This window comes from Hipposideros armiger, unplaced genomic scaffold, assembly GCF_001890085.2.
Source record: "Hipposideros armiger isolate ML-2016 unplaced genomic scaffold, ASM189008v1 scaffold_572, whole genome shotgun sequence".
In the NCBI taxonomy this organism is placed as follows: domain Eukaryota; kingdom Metazoa; phylum Chordata; class Mammalia; order Chiroptera; family Hipposideridae; genus Hipposideros; species Hipposideros armiger.
The window spans coordinates 136,541-155,418 of record NW_017731922.1 but is presented as its reverse complement, the minus strand read 5'-3'; the positions used below and the strand labels follow the sequence as shown (position 1 = coordinate 155,418).

Genomic DNA, 18,878 nt, shown 5'->3' with positions numbered 1-18,878 from the left:
GGCCTGCCTCCTGCTACAGTTTCTCCGCAGAACTTTCTGCAATGGTGGAAATGTTCTAGATCGGCCCTCTCCAGTACTCTCCAGGAGCCACAAGCCACGAGTGCCCATTGAGCACTTGAAATGTGGCTAGTGGGAATGAGGGACCGAATTTTTTATTTTATTTTATTTAAACTTAAATTTACATGAAAATGTGTGGTTAGCGGCTGGACAGCTAGCGGCTTAGCGCCACCTTGGTCAAACTCGGCCGGTGGTGGGGTGGGGTTCTCCAGGAAAGGTGCAGCGATTTTCCTCCTCTCCAGTGGAGGACTGCCCAGTCCGCCACCCCACCCCACCAGCAGGGAGGCAGGGGCTGCTTTACCAGCTGAGGGGTTCTAAGCCAGTGACACTTGTCCCTCTCTCTGTTCAAGCCTGTCTTGCGCCGCCTGCCCAGGTAAGTAGGTAAACGCATATCCAGCGAGGGGCAGGCTGCCTGGGTCAGCGGGGCCAGGACAGGCCTTGACCTCTGGCTTTGCTGGCCCAGCTGCTGCTCCGAGTGGAGAGCTGGCACCAAAGCAGCAGCTTCATGAGGTGAACGAGGTGACCGTGTCTTGGGCATCTGAGTCTTTTTGATGATTCCAGTCACAGTGACCCAGAGGCCTGCGGCTGCTTGTATTTGTCCCTCCGGATCTTCTGGGGAATTTCATTCTGTGTGTGAAGGACCTGTGCATCCAGGAAAGGTGTTCACTGATTGACGTTGTTTCTGATCATAATGAAAATAAGCCCCTGGTCTGAGAGTCCCTCGATATGGAGTCAGGGAAAGTTGGACATTTCCACCTCTGCCTTCCTGCCAACCTCCCAAACCTTTACAGAGCTGTTGGTGTCTCAGGGAAAACTTTGATTACTGGGGACATCTCCATGGAAACAGAATCTTTGTTTCATGAGGCCTGTGGCTCCTGCAGCTTGCCCCCTCTCTGATGTTGATCCTGCATTTGTGACATCATGGTTAGCTATTTTGTGCGGCTTGTTATGTCACAGGCACAGGGTTTGGCTCCAGGTGAGAAATTCAGTAACAAGAACATGAGCGCTGGTTTAAAAAAAAAAAAAAAAAGTCATGTATTTAATGCAATGAGCCACAACAATTGAGGCCCAAGGAAGAAAGCACTGTGCTGGCTCATTAATAATTGCACCGTGCATAAAGAACCTTGCCTGGAGGGGGTTCGCCTACCCTCACGAAGAAGCACAGCTGGGAACTCCACTTTTCAGCGGCCGCCTGTTAAAGCTGCTCTCTGCTGCAGACTTTGATCTTGCAGCACAAGGTGGGTCATTAGGAGCGGCTGGTGTCTGGCCCCTCCCTGGAGAACCCACTCCGCATCACAAACACCAGTTCCAGGGCCTTCTTGTGGCCTGGCCTGGGTTCTGCCAACGTAAGTAGTAACTGGAGCTCTGAGGTCAGTTGTCAATGAGCTGGAGACAGTGTCTGGGGCCTGGCATCCAGGGGACGCTCCTGAGACCTCCATCCCCCTTCCTTCCTCCGGGAGCTCTCCACACTCAGCCTGGGGTCTGTATGCACGTGTGTGGGTATCTGAGGCTCCGTGCAGCTTATTATGAGGGGCTCCCCAGAGTCCTTTAAGCTCCAAGATGGCCTGAAAGTCGAGTGCCCGCTGGGGCGCTGAGGCTGCGTGCCTGGAGGGCATCTTGTTGGCCAGCCACCTTGTGAGCGTTGCCCGGCTTGTGTGGCGACCCGGCCAGCCGTTCACTGCGACCTCACTGTGGAAGTGCTGACGAGGCCCTCTGGACAGTGTGGGTTATCGCCAGGGGCGTAAAGGGAGCAAATTGAGAGGCTGGCAGGCTGGCTGCCTGGCTGTGGGGCCAGGCGCTTGTTCAGAGGCCTCCGAAGAGGTTTACTGCCCTTCTTCCCGCAGCAGGGACTGGTCCCCGTGCCCTAACAGGTGTCAGCTCTCCAGCCCAGGTCTCGCCCTGCCAGGAACGGGACTTGCACGTCCCAGTGGCCTGTGGGCTTATGAGAACAGACGGGAGCGTTTGTCCTGTGTTCCTGCACTGAGGCCTTGCCAAAGGTAGACACTGTCTCTGGCCGATTTGTTTGGGAGACTTAGGTTTCAAGAAGTACCTGGCATTAGTTCCAAGTTGCCTTTAGTGTGTGCTCATGTTGTTTTATTTCTTTTCTGCTTTTTAACTAAAAAGGGACCGTGTTTTCTAATTTTAGACGTATTTTACTACTGGTCCTTCACAGCTGGCCACTGTTTAGGGCTGCGAGGGGCCCTGAGTCACCTGTGCCTTTCAGATGCACCTTTGCCAACTAACGTGGCCTCCTCCCAGTTTCTAAACCCCTGTGGCATAAAGGTGGCTGAGCCCCACATGGGCTCTGCTGTTTCACTTTGGCCCAAACTAGAGACTGCCAGCAAGCAGTCAGCGCTGCCAAAGCCCAGGTGAGAAGAAAGTGCTTCCCTGAGCGCCAGTTGTCTGCCTCCTGCTGCTCATAAGCTCTCTGGCAGATTGGAGCCGCAGGAGCTCGGTCACGCTGTGTACTTGTGGGTTTTAAATTAACACATTTCATTTACCGCCATGCTATGTGCTTGCTGGGGGAGGGCCGCGGAGGTTAGCGGCCTTGCTGAGTTCCTGGGGCCTGGAGCTGGCCCGCAAGCTGAGAAAGCTCGCTCTGAGATACTCCCGGAGCCCAGAGGGAGGTGGCCATGGTACAGGTCTAAGCCAGATTGTGGAAAGGGCTTTTGTGATTTGTGTAGGATAAGAGGATCTCAGAATTTTTCATTTGTGTGTTCCCTTGCTTATTACTGTTTCATTTGAAATCTGTGGGTACACAGGCTGCTAATCCGGACCTCAGTTTAAACCTGAGTTAAATTGTAAATTTAACAAGGCTAAGTAGCATGGCTGCCTCCCGCCATGGTGCCTGGGGAGCCATCCGAGAAGGTGCGATCAATATTTATTAACATTCTGCCACCGCACCGCGCACCAGTGACCTGGCTGTCCGTCTCCGGGAGCTGCGCTGTGCCGAGTGAACTCATTAATGAGATTCCCTCGCCTGCGCCACACACCGTCCTCGTGCCGTAGAGCTCGACTCACCTGGAGGCGGATGCACGTCCTTGCTGTCATCGAGGATGCTGTCACCGTGTTAGAAGTTGGAATGAATCATTTTCCTCTGAGGATGGATAGCCCCCTCGCGGGGGTTCAGTCTCCTCCAAAGCATTTAGTGTGGATTATGGAGCTCGTGTGGGGAGCTTCTCTCTGTCTCCAGGGGTTGTGGGGCTAAGGGGACAGCGGGCTCTCAGTCCTGGCCTCGTTCCTGTCTCTAACATGGGGCTCGCGACAGGAGGAAAGCCGGGAGGCTTTGGCTGTAGAACGGGGCTTAGCCTACAATCAGGGATTTTAAAAGCAACATTTATTGGAGATTATTTCTGATTATTAAAACAATATGATAACATCATGGAAATACAGGAAAAAATAAAGAAAATTAAATCACCTATAATCTTACCACCCAAAGAGAACCACTGTTATATTTTGGTAGATGTTCTTTTTTTAATGCATATAAAACATTTTTATAAGATTAGGTTTGTACTTACCCATTTATGTATCCTGGTTTTTCAAGCAGTTTTGCATCGAGTGTTTCCCACATACCGTTAACTATTTTGAAACATCAACATGATAGTCGATCATGTTGCGGTACAATAGTTTATTTGGGGTGTCTCTGACATTTTCCCATTAGACAACACAGTCTGACCCTGTCCATCTCAGCCAGGTGGCCCCGCTCACCTGTGCTGCTCGCCAGCCCCACCTAACTGTCCCCTTCTGTCTTGCAGATTGTTTGCTACATGAGGAGAACTTCTCGGTGAGGTGCCCCAAGCACAAGGTGAGTCAGAGGCCTCAAGGGCCTCTCAGCAGGGGCGGGGGGTGTTGGTGAGGGGGCTCGTCCTGAAAGGCCTGTGGACAGTGGAGGACTGAGGCCACCTCACCAGGCCTCGCTCAGGCTGCCACCAGCTCCTGGCCCCGGGAGGGCAGACCTGTGGCATGTGGGCTGGCTGGGAGAAGTGTGTTGGAGAGAAATGCGTTTTGTCTGTTCGTTAAGAGAAATTAGAAGATCAAACTCAGTAAGACGACTGATTTCCGCTTTAGTGTAATGGAACCCCGGTTCACAGGTTGGCGTGAGGTAAGATTGGCTGTAGGCTTCGATACAAAGCATCGGCATTTTCCCAGACCAGGAGAGACAGGACTCCAGGGTTTGAGGAAACGCACAGTCGCTTCCAGCTTTTGCTTCAGCAGAAGCCACGCGTTGACCCCAAGCTGACAGTGGATGGGCTGCCACTGTTCGTTTCCCAGTTGGCTCAGGATGCGGCCTCTTGCTCACCTCTTGTAGGAAAGGATAGAAGATAAGGGTCAAAGGGTCTATTTCTGGGACAGCATGTATGTGTGTGGAGAGGGGAGACATGGAGAAGGAAGCCTAGGACGCGATGGCGGCGGCCTTCACCACCTGGAATCGGCCTTCACCACCTGGAATCGCCTGCAGTGGCCACGCTCGCCTCTGGCTGAGGTCACACTGACACCTGGTGGTCACTGGCCGCTCACAGCCTGCAGCCTCCAACTAGGGCCAGAAAGTACCGGAAAGAGGTCATCCTGACAGGTCTAACCTCAAAACGCTTCTAAAAGATGCTCACCCATGCTTTGCTTTAAAAATTATTTCCAGAGATGGATCATAGGATCTTGTAGTATTCTCTTTATTTTTACTTAATTTACATGTTTCTGTTTTTAAAACTTCCCTTTTTTAATGGTGACGTTTTGCCTCAGAAAACCCTGTCTGAATATCTCCTGTCTGTCACTCAGTACTGACTCTGCCTTTTCTTTCCTTTTCCACGTGCCGTTCCTCCTCACCGCTGCCCTCCCGACCCCACACTCCTTCCTCTGTCCCTCCTGTCCTGCTTCCTTGGCTCTGCCGCCATCAGCCTCCCCTCCCATGCCCTCTCCCTCCCTTGCAGAACAAGACAGCGAAAGGCAGCCTCAGCACAGAGCAGTCGGAGCGGGGGTGAGGGGGGCAGTGTGCTCGTGGGAGTGGAAAGTACAGCAAGCACAGGTGAGTCGGGGCATCGCCCCTGCTGCACGCTGCCTGGGTGTCGTGGCCTCTGCCCTCCTGGCCCCAGGCCTGGCTGCACCACCAGCGTGCAATCACGTGGACTATCAAGGTGGAAAAGACCTTTTGCCGCTTGTTGCTTAGCTCCCCAGACTATCTGTGGAAGGTGGTGTGGGGCTTTAAAACTGTCCCATTGCCCATTGGGGTTCAAGGTGACTATTCTGAAACCAGGCCTCGCGTGTGGTCTTCCTGAGGCTTCCAGGACGGACCCTCAGATGGGGCGCTGCTGCCAGCAGCCCTTGCTGTTCCCCCATCTCGGAACGGCTTCTCACCAGAGGCCTTTTCTGTTTAATTTACGCCATATCTGTAAAGTTTATGGTGGGTTTTCCTTTGAAAAACAAAAAATTCCCCAAGTTTTGTTGTTCGAAAGCTTTTTTTCCCCAGACTATGAAGGACTCTTTTTTGCAGAAGTATAAAGGGAAGGAGAATCACCTCAAAGAGTTAGCGGGCTTGAGCTTCTGATCTAATTTTGCTCTTAAAAATCTCCAGAAATTGAGCTGTGCTTTTTGTGAGTGTGTCTGTGAAAGAAAGCAGGACGATGGGGCTCACTGCTGGCTTCTTTGCCCTCCCTGGGCAGCGACTGAGGGATAAGGAAAATCGACTGTAAAGAGAAGAAAAACAAAACCCGAAATGTAACCTGGGCACTTGCATCTACAGGATGGGGCAGGGTCCAGTTGTCTCAGCGTGTTGCTTAAGGGGCCATTTCTCTTGAAGGGTTTCTGTGTTGACTCCAGGCACCTGAGACTCTCTGGGGGGCAGTACCCCATCCCTGACCGGCCTCTGGAATGTTCCCTCCCCCTTCTTACAAGCGGGGCTTTGCCTTTCCCTGAACCGCCTAACAGTAATCAGAGGAAAAAGTAGAATGTGGCAGCTTGCCTCTGAGAGCCATGTTTCTTAGGTGGGTCCCGGCGCCATCTGTCGGGGTCACACCCTCTACTCTGCTGTGTGACGAGGGTGGCCGCCGGGGGCTCACTGTGCTTTCTCAGGGGGCACTGTGAGGTGGGGACTTGCAGTCATGCTTCGCTCTCTTTCTCTTGCGGGCATTGGGGTTGGGAATGGGGGGAGCAGAGCAGGACAGGCGGTTGTGTCACAGAAGCAAACGGGCAGGTGGACCCCGGGGACGCCATGGGCAGCGGCCACTGGCTCTGCAGCACCTCAGGCCAGGACTCCGTGGCCCTTTCCCGCTCACAGCCCTCAGGGCGAGACCAGCAGCCTGGCTGGCTCCTTAGGACGGTTTCCGCTGGCGCTTCTGCGTGTCCCTGAGCTTGACGGTGTCACTGTGCCTAGGTGGGCTCTACCACCGTCCCGTCGATTCCTCTGCCCAGCCCAGGTGGTTAGTGCTTCATTCTTGTGGGGACCACGATGAATATTCTGGAAGGTTCCTGGAAGACCCAGTTAGGAAAAAGAACCACTTGTAGTTCAGTGCTGGCTTTGCCCCTGGAATTGCCCCTTGTGTTTGAGAAGAAGAGGAGGTCTGGGCCCTGAGCCTGGCGGGCAAGTCTCTTCTTGGGAATTTCATTTTCTTCGTCATCTGCTGGCAAGTCTCTTCTTGGGAATTTCATTTTCTTCGTCATCTGCTTCCACCCCACCTGCTCCTGGGCCTGCCAGCTCACAGCCCTCGGCCCTTCGGTCGCGAGCTCATTCATTCCTCAGAAGCTGGGCGTCCTGCTCCTGTTGACACACAAGCAGCTGCAGCCCTGTGACTAAGTGGCCTGACCCATCAGTATGGGGCAGTTTCAAGTCTGTCAGGGTCATACTGTTCACGTCCTAGGGGGAAGGACAGACATTCTGCATCCAGGCTCATCTGCCTGATCTTCATAGGCTGTCGCCACAGGCTGGACCCCTGTCCTGGTTCCTCAGTTCAGCAGTCACGTTCAGGGCAGCCGCTGTCCTTCGGGTGCCCAGGGCACCGTCAAGCCTCTGAATTGTGCAGAAGGCCCCATGAGCAGGGACAGAGATGCAACCCCCGCCCTAAAGGAGCATTCATCTGGGGTCCGTGTGAGGGACAGAGAGCCACCATCACTGGGTATCCCAACCAGGCTGAGAAGGGGCAATTGGATACCTGTGTGCCCCACTCCTGATGCCCCACTTTCTCCAGTGGTCTGGAGAGTGCAGTGCGACCCTGGTCAGGCCACTTAATGTCTCTGTGTGTCAGTTTCTTCTTCTGTAGCAAGAGGACTGACAACAGCCAGCCTTTTGAGGATTCAGCTAAGAAACGCCTGCAGTGTGCCCAGCACAGCCTGGCATGTGGGTGAGGCGTCAGCAAGTCGGCGGTCGGCCGCAGTCGTACGCACAGCAGGGCATGGGGAGGGTCAAGGCTGCAGATCGACTGCGCCTGCCCTGTCGCGGGAAATCCCGGGCCTTAGGCTGGGGGCGCGAGCTCCAGTTCCCCAGCACGCGAGGTACCTGGCACTTGTCCCTTGCCAGGCCAGAGAGGAAAGGTCCTTAGGCAGCCATCCAGGGGGCCACCACCTGCCTGCTTCTGAGGGTGTGTGACGGGCCTGTGGCTGCCTGCTGTGTCCTTGTGCTGGTGAGCAGGCCTCTGACAGTGCAGCCCTGTACCTGTGTCCGCTCTGCCCCCCGCCCCCTGCCAGGCCCCCGACCCAGTGATTGGGAAGCAGATACCTTCATCCGCTGCTGCCTTGCCCTGGGTGCCAGGGGCTGCCACCTGCACACAGCAGCCTCCCTGTCCTGGCTGGGCCGCCCTAAGCAGCTTCTGTGGTTGGACTGTCACACACTGCCTGTCTATGTATGAATGAGTGTCATGTCCTAGATTCCCCTCCTCCCAGAGTGGCCCAGGGGAGTCCTGGGGTTACACCCCCAGAGGAGAGCTTGACCCTGTTCACTTATCTCCCCCACCCCACCCCCAGCCCAGTCTTGGCAGCCCCCGCGGCCACCTCCCCACACGGCTGCTGGCTCAGACCCTGCCTCCGTCGCCACACGACCCTTAGCAGACCTCCCTCCCATCCTGTCTGTCCCTTCTCTACCTCAGAGGTTCTTGTCATATTTAGAATCAAGCCCAGATCCTAACTGCGCCTCCGAATGCCCGGGGGCGTCCCCAGCAAGGTTCCTTCGGTTCCCCGAGGCCAGGCTTTCTCCCTCTGGCGTTTGTACTTGAGTTCGTTCCCTGGGGCCCAGTCAGGAGCTTTGCTGGATGGGAGACCCAGTCGCGCCACCAACCAGCTGCGTGGCTTTGGGCCACGTGTGTCACCTCTCTCAGCTCCAAGATACAGTATCAGGCCTCTCTGTTATCGTGAAATAACATCTATAAAGCTCCAGGCATAGTGCCTGGCACATAGTAGGTGCTTAAAGAATTTTCTTCCTATTCTCCCTGCCAAAGGAACAGTTTTTCAGAAGTAACACTGAGAAGTGAGGGTCCTGTTACATTCAGGGTATCCTGTATTTGGGCCAGTTTAATATCAGAGTCTGGGGAAACGGCCTGTGGGCAAGGCTGGAAGGCAGAGGTGACACCAACAGAGAGCCTGCCGGCCGTGCAGACCCCGGGGGCGGGGGCAGGGTTGGCTGCAAGCCCAAGACTGCCAAGCCCCCAGGGAGGGCATGTCCCCTTCACACCAGTGTCCCGCATCCCCAGTAAGATTTTACCCCCCTGCTCATTGTTTGAGGTCCCCCATTATCCCCATTAACTCCACCCTTGTCATCACATTTACAAAGGACCTTTGGTTCCTGGGGTGGCATCAGAGAGGGCTGCTTCTCCCCTTGCGAGCCGCCTCAGCCTCAGGAAAGCCAGAGTGTGGTATGGAGGCCTGGACCATGAAGGCTGGTGTGACCTCCAGAGCCCAGAACCACCTTCAGGACGAGGGGGGCACAGTCACCATGGACATCCCCAGGATGACAGGGTGGCTCACCCACTGGCCCATGTCCCCAGGGCCTGGCGGCTAGAGTCCCAGGCTTTACGTGGGGATATTGTCCTGCTGTCTCTGCGAAGTGTCTTCCTAGTTACTTGTGTTTTCTGCCAAGCAGTTAGGAATCGCCCTTTGGCAAAGGCAGGCATATGTCTGTGTGCTTTTACATAGGACATGCCTAGCCTGTGCATACAGACCGGCTGGAAATTTTGCATATTAGTAAGTTTTATGGGAACTGAAAAGGGATGGTAACGCCCAGCCTTTTTCCTGAGGTTTTTTTTTGTTGGGGCAGGGCATCACAGAGGGTTGGAGGAGACAGCGAGGTGAGCCCCCTGCGCCCGCCCAGTGCCCCAGCACTGATCGCGGAGAGTGAGTGGGCTGCCGCTGCTCTCGGCTTCAGGTGTAACTTCTCTGGACTGAATTCTTTGGAAAGGGCTTTGTCTCTGAGACCTTTGTATGCGTAATGACCCAGGAGGTGTTCAGTTCCCAGGAGGCCCTCGGTGCAACCCCACCTACCCCATCCCAGTGGTCAGGACCTGCTTGCTGAGCCTGGAGCCTGGGCTGGAAGAGAAGAGGCCTGGTCTCCCCGCAGAGCTCACTGGAGAGGGCTGTTAAATGCAAAGAACTGATCCTCAGCTGGAAGCAGCTAGGAGGCGGTCAGAGCCGGTTCTTCCGCCAGTCAGCAGGGTGCCACCACCCTGTGCCACCACGTGCTGAGCCCACCGCACGCCCCAGGTGGAGGGGCATCCCACACGAGGGTCACCCCCGAGAGCTGGCCCCCCCGGGAAGGTCAGGGTGTTCTCTCCAGGTCTCGGTTCTTTCCGTGTGCAGGGGAGGGACATCTGGAGTGTGAGGGGTACGCAGCCCAGTCACAGCACAGCTGCAGGTCATTGCTGCCCTTAGCCGTGTCCTGGGCCCAGAGCCACACGGTGGCCCCACCACTGGTCTGGTCTTGGATATCTCCCATGCCAGCAGCCTGTGTACAGGGGTCTGTGGCCGCTGGACCGCCCCCTGCGATGCCACCACTGGCTGCAGGAGCAGTGGCGGTGCCCAGCACTCAGCGTCTGTTCTGTTTTCCAGGTGAGACTGTGGAGATGAGAAGGTGGTGAACACTCGTGAGGGAATGGAAATCGTCCTAGTGCGCAGCCCCGCCCCACCCCGCCTGCCCCGATGTGCCTGCCCATGCCAGCACTTCCTTCCTAAGTTCTTACATCACATGCAAACCGGTGACACCACGGGAAAGAAAGACCCAAGAAGTTGGAATGGCTGTTTCCATGGACACAATCTCCATAGTGACAATGTGGGGGGAGGGGGGTGGGGTGGGGTGCTGGGAAAGGGTGGGGGGAATTAAAAGGGAAGGATAAAATATATATATATAAATCTATTTTTAGTCTGGAAAGACTTTGTTTAAATGAAAGGTGCGCTATCCCTTTTGATTCTATTTTAAAATTATCTAGTTAAAGAGCTCCAAATTTGTTCCAATAACAGTGAAATTTAAATGTGAAATTGAACTGAACAAACTCATCTCATAAAGGACGGGGGTGTGGCTTTGATCGGCAGCCTGTCTCTCACCAGTTCAGAGAACTCTAGACCCAGGACTGAAAGCAGACAAACCACACCAAAACCATCCTTTTGTCATTAATGTGTCTCAAAGTGGGAAGCTTTTGGGGGGAGGGAAGTGGGGACGGACGGTCCATGTTTTCAAGAGTGGGAGAATGATGTTTAAACACAAAAATAAATTTTTTTCATTTCCAGAAACACTATTTATTTATTATTTTAAAAGTTTTTATCTTTTTGTGTGTGGGGGGGTGAATTGGCAGATGCCCTGAGGTCACAGCTGTGTCCTGGGTCCCTGTGGCCAGTGAGAACTCGGAGTGCCCCACTGAGTGTGCATGGCAGGCAGGGTCAGGTGGCCCGCCTCCGGGCACATTCCAGGCAGCTGTGCCCTGACCCCCGGGATGGACAGGACAGGGAATCTAAGCTTAGGAATTGACACAGGGGAGGGACTGTCAAGTGTGTCGGTGTGGGGTAAGCTGACCAGGAACACCCAATTAACCCTTTTTTCTTTTTTTTGCTTTCGTTTTTATAAAGGAAAAGGGGGCCTGTCAGTTGAGCAGCCCCATGCTACATGATTCTTTATGTTGTATTGTTTTGTTTTGTTTTGTTTTGTAAATTGTATAATTTTTAAATATCTGAGTTTTAAAAAAAGAAGAAAAAGTACAAAAAAAATTCTTGTTAAGGCCTTAAGAAGGGGTTAGTGCATCTTTCAGGGGTCACTCTGCGGTGGGGATAAAATAGCTGTTTCACAAACAGTTTTATTTAAAAAACAAACAAAAAAATCAAAAAAATAATAAACTTCATTTTAACCTTGTTTCCTTTTTGTTTAATATAAAGCAAATGCGTCTCTTCCTCCTCCCATTCCAGCCCTCCCCAACCCCACCCCACCCCCCCCAGCTGGCTTTGGTTCTGCAGCAGAAACAAAATCCAAAAGCGTCTCTTCCCTGCTGATCGGCCTGGGGGACCTCAGCCAGTGTTGGGGGACGGTCAGATTTACTTAGGTTGATATGAGAATGTATTTCCAATCAGCATTAATTTTAAAGGTTATTAAAAAATCATGCAATGTTAATGGACTTTTTGAGAGAACAGAAATACTGGAAGGAATGTTGTGAAGTAGAAATAAGCAATTATAAATGAGTTCTTGTGTGCTCATCAATTTGGGGCTGCAGAAATGGCAGATTAATTTCGTTTTAATGGCTACATCAAGCAGTGTGGTCCATTTCTCATTTTGCTCCGCCAGGATGGAGGTGTGGGTGGGTGTGCCTGTGGGCATGGCACCCGCATAGCAATGACGGCTTTGTGAGCTACTTGGCTTCCTGTCTGGTCTTGGCCTGGCAGTAACACAGTTCAAATGAAATTGATAAATTTCAGGTGTCAAGGGCTAAACCACAAAACCTGAAAGATACGCATCTGGAGGAAAATATTTTCCTGACAGCAAATGATTCTTTGTCATTTTGCCTTTTATTCTGTCCCCTTTTGACTTGCTGCTGATGCTTGAGCGAGGCACTTGTGATTGTCCTAGTTCTTTCCTCAAACTGGCTTCCAAAATGACTTAACTGGGGAACCACCATGCCCCACACCTCCCTCCAGACCCAGCTTTCTGGCTTCTGCTGGAAGCTTCAGCTTCTCGGGTGCGTCCCACCACGTTTGAGTTGTGTGCATTTATTTTAATGGATTTAATTTTTTAGAGCAGCTCTCGACTCACAGCAGTATTGAGCAGAAGGTACAGCAAGTTCCATACACCCCGACTCCCCGCACACAGCCACCCCTACTATCAGCGTCCCCCCGCCACGTACATTTGTGAGTCTGACACATCATTGTCACCCAAATTCCATCGTTCCCATTAGTGTTCACTTTGTGTTGTACATTCTGTGGGTTTAGACAAATGTATGGCATGTATCCGTCATTATCGTGTCATACAGAAAAGTGTCACTGCCTTAAAAATGCCCTGAGCTCTGCCTGTTCACCCCTCCCTCACCTCCAACCCGTGAAAACCACTGACCTTTTTACGGTCTCCATAATTTTGCCTTTTCTAGAAGGTCAGATAGTTGGAATCACACAGTATGTAGCCTTCCAGACTGGCTTCCTTCACTTGGTAACATGCGTTTACGGTTCCTCCATGTCTTCATGGCTTGAGAGCTCATTTCTTTTTAGCACTGAATGATAGTCCATTTCTGGATGTACCACCGTTTATCCATCACCTACTGAAGGACATCTGCTTGCTTCCAAGTTTTGCCAATTATGAATAAAGCCGCTATAAACACCTGTGTTTTTGTGTGGACATAAGTTTCCACTCCTTTGGCTCAGTACCAAGGAATGGGATTGCCGGATCCTGTGGTAAGAGTGTTTTGTAAGGAACTGCCAAACGGCCTTCCAAAGTGGCTGCCGGGCTTTGCATTCCCACCAGCAGCGCATGAGAGTTCCTGTTGCTCCCCGTCATCGCCAGCAGTTGATGTCAGTATTCTGAATTTTGGATGTTTCAAATATGTGTATTTGTGGTGATGTATTGTTTACAATAATTTTTAAATTGTGGTTTAAAAAACAAAATTCACCATCTTAACCAGTATGTGTACAGCTCAGGAGAGCTAATGTAGTCACACTGTTGTGCAACGGACCTCCAGAATTTTTCATCTTGCCAAGCTGAAGCCCTGTACGCATAAAACAGCCCGGAGGCGGGCCCAGCCCAGCTACCCGCTCCCGCCCAGTTGCTCCCGGGCGGGGCCGCCTGCGCCCTCGGGCGGCCGCCTGCAGAAGTGCAGGCAGCCGCCCTGCGGGGACCTCAACTCGCTGTGGGCCGGTCAGCACCTCGAGTCAGGTGAGTAGGGCATGCCCCGGCGCTACCACAAGCTGGGCACAGGCTCCACCCTTTCTGTCCGCAGAAGGAACGGGTACCGGGAGGTTTGTGCCGCGGGAGCTGCCATGCCACGGGGGGAGGGGCAAGGCAAGCAAAATGCCACCAACTTTCCCCGCGGACTCGCTGGGTCTTGCTGCGGCTCCCTACCTGCTTTCTAGAGCTCTCACCAAGGGGTTTGCCCCGCAATGCGTTGGGAGCCACAGGGCCGGCTCTTCCTGCCTGGGAGCCACAGGGCCGGCTCTTCCTGCCTGGGGGACACAGGGCCGGGCGCTTTCTGCTCCGCCATCTTGCTGACGTCACCCTGAACTCAATCTCAGGTCGTAGAGGACCCCTGTGCAGGTGACCGACCACCTGTGACATGCGTGGTCGGCGGAGGGAGGTGTGAGCGCTTAAACCTCTTGCCCCAGCAGCTTCATCAGAGCAGAAGCCCAGGGAGAATGGGCTGAGTGTTTCTAAAATAATAAATCTCAGTCACGGGCTGGCCCTTACAGTTTATGCCGGAACAGTGTTGAACAGTAGTAGCTCAGCGAGTTTTGAGATGGGCCCCTAATGCTGCTCTGTGACCTTGACCTCCTGCGGTGACCCCCGAGACTCCGTGCCTTGGGGACCATAAAGCCACCTGCTGTATAAGGCTGTGGAAAGGACACTTCGAGTGAACAACAGTACCTGGCAAGTGAGCCTGATCAATGAAAGCTGCAGTTGTGCAATGATGACAGAGGCCGTAGGCCTCATGACTGCAGGTTTTCCTCATGGCTGCCGGCCCTGGACAAATGGTCCCTGAATGACAGGGATGTCTGTCATTGCCCTTCATACCCCCATTAGGGTGACTGCTTGGGGAGGGCATGACATCCAAAACAAAGGGTAGATAAAGGCAATTTATTGAGGGCCACTGTGTGACACTTGGACCATCCTACCTGCCCTGCTAACACCACCTGGCTCTCTGACCGTCTGTAGAAAGTTGCTTTCAGGAACATTCAACTGAAGCCACAAGAGAGACCCACAGGCTGGGTCCGTGAAGTCCCCGGGTGCCTGTGGTCTTTCCCTCCCGGTCTGTTGAGTGACCTCAAAACTGGTCTCCCTGCCTCCTGGAGGCCCAGGGACCCCGGTTCCCCACAACCCACCCCTCAGCCAGACTTATAGCCCCAGTCTCAAGCTGCCTCTCTTCCACTGCCCCTCACCCCTCCTGCATAGGACTTTGTAGTCATGCTTTGGTCCTGCTGCCAGGTCACCTTGGCCTGCAGGGAGTGCCAAGCCAGCCAAAGTCCTCCATGAAGTTTTCCCAGAAAGTCCTGCTCCAGCCTGGGCAATGTCCCCTCAAAGCAGTCCCAGCACCACTGGCCTGGCATGTTGGCTCTCTGATTCTTCACGAGCACCTGGGAGCAGGGACCAACCCCCCCCCTCATCCTCCCACTGTGCTGCGAGTGCCCAACCCAGCACCCAGCACCTGGGGCGTCCAGCATGGCTGAACAGAATCCAAGCCCTGGTCCCCAGCAAGCCACACCCTCTGGGCCTGGGCCTGGGCCTGGGCCTGGGCCTGGGCCTGGCAGGAGAGTGGGATGTGGAAATTTGGGAAGGGGAGGGGGAGCATTTGCACACCAAGTGCGATTTGCAGACGCTGAAAGCCAATACCCAGAGGATGTCCTCTTCCTGTTGGGGAATGAGGAAGAGAACTGGGCGAATATGGGGCCCTGCTTCAGCGGAGGGTGAGCACCTCCAAGACCCGGGACTACTCCAGCTGTTTCCAGAATGAGAGCTTGCCTCACATACCCCTGGGATGGGTGAAGGGCCCCCTCCCCGGCAACCCTACCCAGGAAATGCCCCTTCACCATCCGCTGGGCTCCTGTGCCTTCGCATTTGATTGGGCCTCAGCCTCAGACTTCTCATCAGCCTCACTGATTTAAAAACTCAAATCGCACCCCTTTTATTGTTGAAGAAGTAGGGTGCTGAGGCCAGCAGGCTGTGGCATTATGTAGTCACCCCTTTACTTGGAGGGGACGAGAAGCTGTGGGCCTGGTAGCACAATCCCAGCCCGGCAGTGGCACGCTCTGGCATGGTGTGATCCTGAGGTTTGCATCTTTCCTTGAAGGAACGGAGAGTCAGAGTCGGAAGGGGTGGAGCTGGAGCCAGGGAGACCTGGCCCGGGTAGAGGGAGAGGCCCGAGAATCCGTTCCTGTGGTCCTCAGCAGGCCTGTGAGGGTGTCAGGAAATGACAACATCCCCAAGAAAGAGTTTGAGTAGCTGATGTTTAAGGACAAATGCTAATGAGGAGAAGGAAACAGGCCCACTCCTCTGGGGACAGTCACAGCCTATGCTAAGCCACCCTAGTCCCTTGAGCTTAGTGGCAGCTCAGTCAACAAGGAAAAGTGCCCATCCCACATTTCTCTGAGTCAGGAAAGTGGACATAGACATGAAGGAGATTCATCACCTGGGTGGTCACAAGAGCTGAGGGTCAAGGACCAATTTGTAAAAGGAAAGGAAAGGGTCCTCGGGCCATCCAACGGGCTTGTCACGGTGACTAGGGAGCTCTGAAAACAACTCTGCTGTCTCCCCACCCCCAGATTCAAACTTGCCACGGCCACAACGAGGCCGAAACCCAGGACGCTGGGCCAGCAGCCAGCCAGGTAAGGGTCCTCAGCATCACTGCCAGCAGCCTGGAGGCACGGCTGTGGGTCGGGCCCACTGAGAACTAGACTTGGTGCTGGGTGCGCACGTGCGTGTGTGCGTGCATGTGTTGTGTGGGTGTGTAAGTGTGTGTATGTGAATGTGTGTCAGTATGTGAGCACGTGGGTCATGTCTGAATGTGTGAGTAGTTTGTTGAGTGTACTAGTGTGAAGTGAGGGGACACCCAGAACTCATCGCGGCTACCCCGTAATCCCTCTGATCACTGTGACCTCCCTATAATGCCGGGCAAGGGCCAGTAACAAACCTGGGGGGTGAAAGCCACTCAGGAGGCAGGTGACATATGGGAAGGCAGGGACATGTTCCAAGGACAAGACTGTGACCACACTGAATGTGAGCCAATGTGAGTGGGCGGCAGGATCAAGTCTAAAGACCCCTGGTTCTTCCTCCGAGCCTGTACAGAGCTGGGGAGTCAGGTGGGGGGCGGACTTCTTGTCTCCACACTCCTACCCTAGGAAAGCACCTGGAGGGGACAGGAATGACAGTGGCCACCCCTGCACCTACCTTCCCTGGTCCCTTCCTGTGCCCTCTGGCAGCACAGGCACCCTGACTGATTGGCTCCGGGCAGAGGGCAAAGGCCAGTCTCAACTCCCTTTATAAAGAGGGCCCAAGCTGGTCGAGCTCACAGGGTGATGAGGGCGCCTGCCTGGCCTGGTCCTAGGTGCCTGGTGTGGTGAGAGGTGCCAGTGTGCCCAGAGGAGCCATGGGCCTGCTGACTTGGGATGCTCTGGGGTCCCTGGCCGTGGCCATAGCCATCTTCTTGCTCCTGGTGGACCTGATGCACCGACGCACACGCTGGGCCGCACGCTACCCACCGGGCCCCATGCCCATGCCTGGGCTGGGCAACCTGCTGCAGGTGGACTTCCACGACTTGCTTTGCAGTGTTACCCAGGTGAGGAAGGTTGTGGGATGGGGACCCCACCTGGCGGCAGACAGCGGTTGGGAGGCGAAGTCACAAGCTGGACCAGGAGCAGAGCCAAGAAGAGGCAGGTGTGACAGTGCATTTGTGCCTGGCCTGAAGAACGGTTGGGGTTTTCCAAAGGTCAGAGAGGGGAAAGGCCTGGAGAGGGGGTGGGACTTGGCAGCGTGTTTGGGATCCAGCTGCATAGCGCTGAAACTGAGCTGCGGTCCTTTCTGCTTATATCAGGAGGAAAGGTCTTGACAATGGGGGAAAGGAATCTGGTCATGAGCTCCATTTAAATCAGGAAAGGGAGGTTGAGAGAGGTAGAGTGACTGGGTTCAAATTTTTTGCCTCTGTGGGTCCTCGGGCCTCACTACTCACCTCTGTGAACCTCAGTTTCTTCACCTGTGAAATGGGATGCTCACTTGGCCTACTGACAATTTTGGTGAGTTTTGCAAAGTCATAGCTGAGTGGTCTGATCCAATGTGAGGTCCTAGACCATAGATGATGTCACCCAGAGGGTCACAAGGCTAGATAAAGCACTTGCACCCATTAGCTGCTGATGGCCCAGGCGTCCCTCATCGATAGGGCCATGAGTCTGGGGCTGGGCTTAACCAACACCCCCGACCCTCCACCTGCAGCTGCGGTCCCGCTTCGGGGACGTGTTCAGCCTGCAGCTGGCCTGGACACCCCTGGTCGTGATCAATGGGCTGGAGGCCGTGCGCGAGGCGCTGGTGTACCGCAGCGAGGACACCGCCGACCGCCCACCTATGCCCATCTACAAGCACCTGGGTGTGGGGCCGCACTCGGAAGGCAAGCAGAGGGGGGTGCCGACCGCGGCCCGGCGGGGACAGGGTCGTGCACGTGCGTTGCAGGGAGGAGTCAGCGAATTTGAAGGAGCCGCAGGTGGAGGAGGGAGCTTGGGCCAAGGGTGGGGAAGAAGAATGTGGGTGGAGTCTTACCGAGAGCGGGCGGGCCAGTGCCATAGCGAGCAGGAACGAGATGTCAGGATGGGCGAGAATGAGGAGGACGAAGTCAGTGTGGGCGGGGCAGGGGGCGGGCAGGACCGTTCCCAAATGGAGGTGAGGGGCAGGGAGGGCAGAGCAGTAAGTGGGGCCAAGACCTGCCCTCAGCAGGCTGTGAACTGGCGAGCAGTGTGGGCGGACAGAGTAGGGCCTGGCCCCAGCTGGAAGGGGGTGTCAAAATGGGCAGGATTAGGTGAGGTGGAGGACGAGTTAGTGTGACCGAAAAGGATGAGACTGTATGAGCAGGGGCGGGGCGGAACTTATACGGAAATGGGCGGGACTTGCGAGCAGGGGGGCGGGGCCTGGACCCGTCTCGGATGGCAGAGGACTGGAGAGCTCGCGAGTAACGTGGGAGGGCAGGGGCGGGGCCAGGGCACACCCGAGTCACGCCCACTTTTCCGCCCCCAGGGGTGATCCTCGCGCGCTACGGCAAAGAGTGGCGCGAGCAGCGGCGCTTCTCCGTGTCCACCCTGCGCAACTTCGGCCTGGGTAAGAAGTCACTGGAGCAGTGGGTGGCTGAAGAGGCCACCTGCCTCTGTGCCGCCTTTGCTGACCAGGCCGGTGAGTTGCTGAGGGGCAGGAGACTGGAATGGAGAGGGTGGGAAAAGGAGATGGAGGCGACCCCCTGATCTGCACCGTCCCCTCCCAGGAAGCCCCTTTAGCCCGAACGCCCTCCTGAATAAAGCCGTGAGCAACGTGATCGCCTCCCTAATCTATGGGCGCCGCTTCAAGTACAAGGACCCGCTCCTCCTCAAGCTATTGGACCTAATGGAGGATGCACTGAAGGAGGAGTCAGGACTCAAGAACCAGGTGGGGGAGGGAGGTGACAAGGAGCCCTGCTGGGCGAGCTCCTTGAGGGCAGGCC

General features: G+C 54.8%; 2 protein-coding genes across 11 annotated transcripts in view; both read left to right on the top strand.

The window, feature by feature from the left end:
- The window catches only part of TCF20 (transcription factor 20), a 107,364-nt gene extending 95,996 nt beyond the window's left edge, over nt 1-11,368 (top strand). For 2 of the 4 annotated variants that reach the window (XM_019623991.1, XM_019623994.1), the window contains exons 4-6: nt 3,813-3,862; nt 4,950-5,077; nt 10,078-11,368. In XM_019623991.1, the coding sequence (XP_019479536.1) occupies nt 3,813-3,862; nt 4,950-5,033 (134 nt within the window). In that variant the 3' untranslated portion in view covers nt 5,034-5,077; nt 10,078-11,368. The remainder of the gene's footprint in view (nt 1-3,812; nt 3,863-4,949; nt 5,078-10,077) is intronic. The other 2 variants (XM_019623992.1, XM_019623993.1) reach the window with 2 other exon arrangements.
- A 1,924-nt stretch (nt 11,369-13,292) lies between these two features.
- Nucleotides 13,293-18,878, top strand: part of CYP2D6 (cytochrome P450 family 2 subfamily D member 6) — a 17,727-nt gene continuing 12,141 nt past the window's right edge. Inside the window, exons 1-6 of one of the 7 annotated variants that reach the window (XM_019623969.1) lie at nt 13,295-13,369; nt 15,967-16,029; nt 16,749-17,129; nt 17,630-17,801; nt 18,422-18,574; nt 18,663-18,823. In XM_019623969.1, the coding sequence (XP_019479514.1) occupies nt 16,791-17,129; nt 17,630-17,801; nt 18,422-18,574; nt 18,663-18,823 (825 nt within the window). In that variant the 5' untranslated portion in view covers nt 13,295-13,369; nt 15,967-16,029; nt 16,749-16,790. Of the gene's footprint in view, nt 13,370-15,966; nt 16,030-16,682; nt 17,130-17,629; nt 17,802-18,421; nt 18,575-18,662; nt 18,824-18,878 lie in introns of those variants that run through there. The other 6 variants (XM_019623970.1, XM_019623972.1, XM_019623973.1 and 3 more) reach the window with 6 other exon arrangements.